Below are 3956 nucleotides of genomic sequence, written 5' to 3'. Positions count from 1 at the left end.
TGACATCTACAGATTCTTTCAAAATTCATATTGCTGCAAAATATCAAGAGATTAATATTCTGTATGTCTTCAGTAACAAGAGTGGTCAGAAAATCATTAAGGTTGTTTAAGAAAAGCTGATCTCTTCATGTACTAAAAGCCTTAATGAACTAGTCTTATTTGAAAAATATCTATAAAGCCTCACCAGAAAAGAATTCCTTTATTTAATTTTTAATACAAATAATTTAGATTTCCAGAGATATGTTTTCTTTTAAAAAACATTTATTATATTTTAATTTTTAAAAAATTTATAGTCTTGCAACATTGTTTTACTTTGTGAATGGGATTGTAGGACTCGTTTGGGGTTTGTTTTGTTTTGTTTTGTTTTCAGTCCATTCTCTTTCCATTTCCACATCTGCTTCCTCATTCATTCTAGAAGGATTCATTTCTACCACCCACCTAAATCCATTACAGACAAGACCAAGGTTTGTATTTCATAAATAAAACATTATGGTTTCAGCTTTATTCTGTATATTATTGTTTGCTTTCTTGTTTCTTGTTCAGTGTTTACCTACCTGCTGATTTTGTTGAGCTCAGGACTCCGAAGTCTTATCTTCTTGAACCGTCAGCGTGCCATACAAAATATGTCACAGAGGCCCAGAACACGCATGTGTAGGACAAGCATCTGGGCATGCGCTCCTCTTTTGACCCTGTCACTCCACCACTACTATTATGGCGGCAGCAGTTCCTGTGCCCCAATTTCGACCAGTTACACACCTGATATTTGACCTGGACGGACTTCTTCTGAATACTGAAGATTTATATACTGATGTGTTTGAAGAAATATGCAATCGCTATGGGAAGAAATACAACTGGGATGTTAAGTCCCTGGTCATGGGGAAGAAGGCTCTAGAAACCGCACAGACCATAGTAGAGTTCCTCAATTTACCCATATCCAAAGAAGAACTATTGAAAGAAAGTCAGGAGAAGCTGCAGATGGTGTTGCACACAGCTGGATTCATGCCGGGAGCTGAGGAATTGATCCACCACCTGAAGAAACACCGCTTACCCTTTGCCCTGGCCACCAGCTCCGAGACCGTTACCTTCCAAACAAAGACCAGTAGACACACAGGATTCTTTGGTCTATTTCACCACATCGTTCTGGGGGATGATCCTGAAGTAAAGAATGGCAAGCCAGGCATGGACATATTTCTAACCTGTGCCAAGAGGTTCTCTCCTCCCCCTGATCCAAAAGACTGCCTCGTCTTTGAAGATTCTCCAAATGGAGTGGAGGCAGCCATAACCTGTGGGATGCAGGTCGTCATGGTACCTCATGAAAACCTGAGCGCAGACCTAACACGAAAAGCCACCCTGGTGCTGAGTTCCCTCCTCGACTTCAAGCCTGAACTGTTTGGTCTACCTGCCTTTAGGGAATAAGGGTGAAGGGTGACGGTGCTGCTGTGGGCCTCATGTAACCCAACGTTTGCTCAGGACCCATGTTGCTGAGTGGAAACATTAGGAAATCAACAGCATCCAACTTGTAACCTTTCTTGTCACTGTAGGTTATAAAGTCATGGGTTCCTTTATGTATTCAGCCTCCTCTGTGATTTGCTCTACATTTGACAGTAGAAAGAAAACCAGAGCTTAGACTGACCATCTGCAGTTACTATCTAAAGTAAAGCTGACTTGGGATACAATAAAGGGAGTGTACATGTATGTTTAAATACACGTGAATATGACCACTGTGTGGTTATGCATGTGTATCATGTGTGTGTTTATGGATATATGCATATATGTAAAGTATATAATTTTCCCAAATCAAAAATCTTGTTTTCTTCTTTTTCATTTAGTCCTTCTGAACATTGATAGTTGGAAAATATAAACTACATATTTATATATGAATAAACTGCACATTCATATGTGAATATGTCTTTATGTGAATAAATATATGTGCATATATATATATGTGTAGTATGTAATGCTTCTAGTCTTTTATAGTTGACGTAAACAGTGCAGTGCTAAGAGATGAGTGGGATGCTCATTCTCTCTGCTCATTAGCTTGAGAGTAAAGCCTTGTTATGGATAATTTAGCCAGCTTTATGTTATTTGATACATCAGATGTCTCTTGGAACTTTATTAGTGTCTTAATGTATGTAGAGCATATACCTTCTGTGAATATCCTATTCTGTATTGGAGCATGTTTCTACCTTAGAAAAAAATACTTCTCTCCTTAAGAATATATTTTCTACTTAAAGGTTTATTATTATATATTTATTGAGATAGGGCACTTCCATGTGGCTCTAGCTGGCCAGGAACCAGCTATATAGATAATGCTGATGATCCACTTGGATCTCTCTTTTTTTAAGTTAGATATTTTCTTCATTTACATTTCAAATGCTATCCCCAAAGCCATCCCCACCCTGCTCCCAAACCCACCCAATCCCAATTCCTGGCCCTGGCATTCCCCTGTACTGGGGCATATGATCTTCACAAGACCAAGGGACTCTCTCCCATTGATGACCAACTAGGCCATCCTCTGCTACATATGCAACTAGAGACACAGCTCTGAGAAATACTGGTTGTTGTTATTCCTATAGGGTTACAGACCCCTTTAGCTCCTTGGGTACTTTGTCTAGCTCCTTCTGTAGGGGCCCTGTGTTCCATCCAATAGATGACTGTGAGCATCCACTTCTGTATTTGCCAGGCCTTGGCATAAACTCACAAGAGAAAGCTATATCAGGGTCCTGTCAGCAAAATCTTTCTGGCATATGCAATGGTGTCTGGGTTTGGTGGTTGTATATAGCATGGATCCCTTGGTGGGGCAGTCTCTGGATGGTCCTTCCTTCCTTATCAGCTCCGAACTTTGTCTCTGTAACTCATTCCATGGGTGTTTTGTTCCCCATTCTAAGAAGGAACGAAGTATCCACACTTTGGTCTTCCTTCCTCTTCACTTTCATGTGTTTTGCAGGTTGTATCTTGGGTATTCTAAGTTTCTGGACGAATATCAGCTTATCAGTGAGTACATATCATGTGTGTTCTTTTGTGATTGGGTTACCTCACTCAGATGATATCCTCCAGATCCATCCATTTGCCTAAAATTTCATTGATTCATTGTTTTTAATTGCTGAGTAGTACTCCATTGTGTAAATGTACCACATTCTCTGTATCCATTCCTCTGTTGAGGGACATCTGGGTTCTTTCCAGCTTCTGGCTATTATAAATAAGGCTGCCATGAACATAGTGGAGCATGTGTCCTTATTAGAAGTTAGAAGATCTTCTGGGTATATGCCCAGGAGAGGAATTGCTGGATCTTCTGGTAGTACTATGTCAAATTTTCTGAGGAGCTGCCAGACTGATTTTCAGAGTGGTTGTACAAGCTTGCAATCCCACCAACAATGGAGGAGTGCTCCTCTTTCTCCACATCCTTGCCAGCATCTGCTGTCACCTGAGTTTTTGATCTTAGCAATTCTGACTGGTGTGAGGTGGAATCTCAGGGTTGTTTTGATTTGCATTTCCCTGATGATTAAGGATGCTGAACATTTTTTCAGGTGCTTCTCAGCCATTCTGTATTCCTCAGTTGAGAATTTTGTTTAGCTCTGTGCCCCATTTATTAATAGGGTTATTTGATTTTTCTGGCGTCCATCTTGAGTTCCTTACATATATTAGATATTAGTCCTTTCCCAATCTGTTGGTTGCCTTTTTGTCTTTGACAGTGTCTTTTTCCTTGCAGAAGCTTTGCAATTTTATGACGTCCCATTTGTCGAGTCTCAATCTTACATCACAAGCCATTGCTGCTCTGTTCAGGAATTTTTTCCTTGTGCCCATATCTTCGAGGCTTTCCCACACTTTCTCCCCTATAAGTTTCAGTGTCTCTGGTTTTATGTCGAGTTCCTTGATCCACTTAGACTTGAGCTTTGTACAAGAAGATAGGAATGGATCAATTCACATTCTTCTACATGATTACTGCCAATTGTGCC

General features: G+C 40.1%; 1 protein-coding gene across 1 annotated transcript; it reads left to right on the top strand.

The window, feature by feature from the left end:
* Nucleotides 1-650: 650 nt before the first annotated feature.
* Pudp (pseudouridine 5'-phosphatase) lies at nucleotides 651-1721 on the top strand. Its single transcript, XM_021150978.2, has one exon. It carries the CDS (start codon nucleotides 712-714, stop codon nucleotides 1414-1416), a length of 705 nt encoding a protein of 234 aa, XP_021006637.1. The 5' UTR covers nucleotides 651-711; the 3' UTR covers nucleotides 1417-1721.
* Nucleotides 1722-3956: the final 2235 nt, after the last annotated feature.

The sequence above is a fragment of the Mus caroli genome, unplaced genomic scaffold, assembly GCF_978045245.1.
Source record: "Mus caroli unplaced genomic scaffold, Mus_caroli_1 scaffold_19, whole genome shotgun sequence".
NCBI classification, from domain to species: Eukaryota; Metazoa; Chordata; class Mammalia; order Rodentia; family Muridae; genus Mus; species Mus caroli.
Note: the sequence above shows the minus strand (reverse complement) of the source record. Positions and strands in the feature narration are given on the sequence as shown.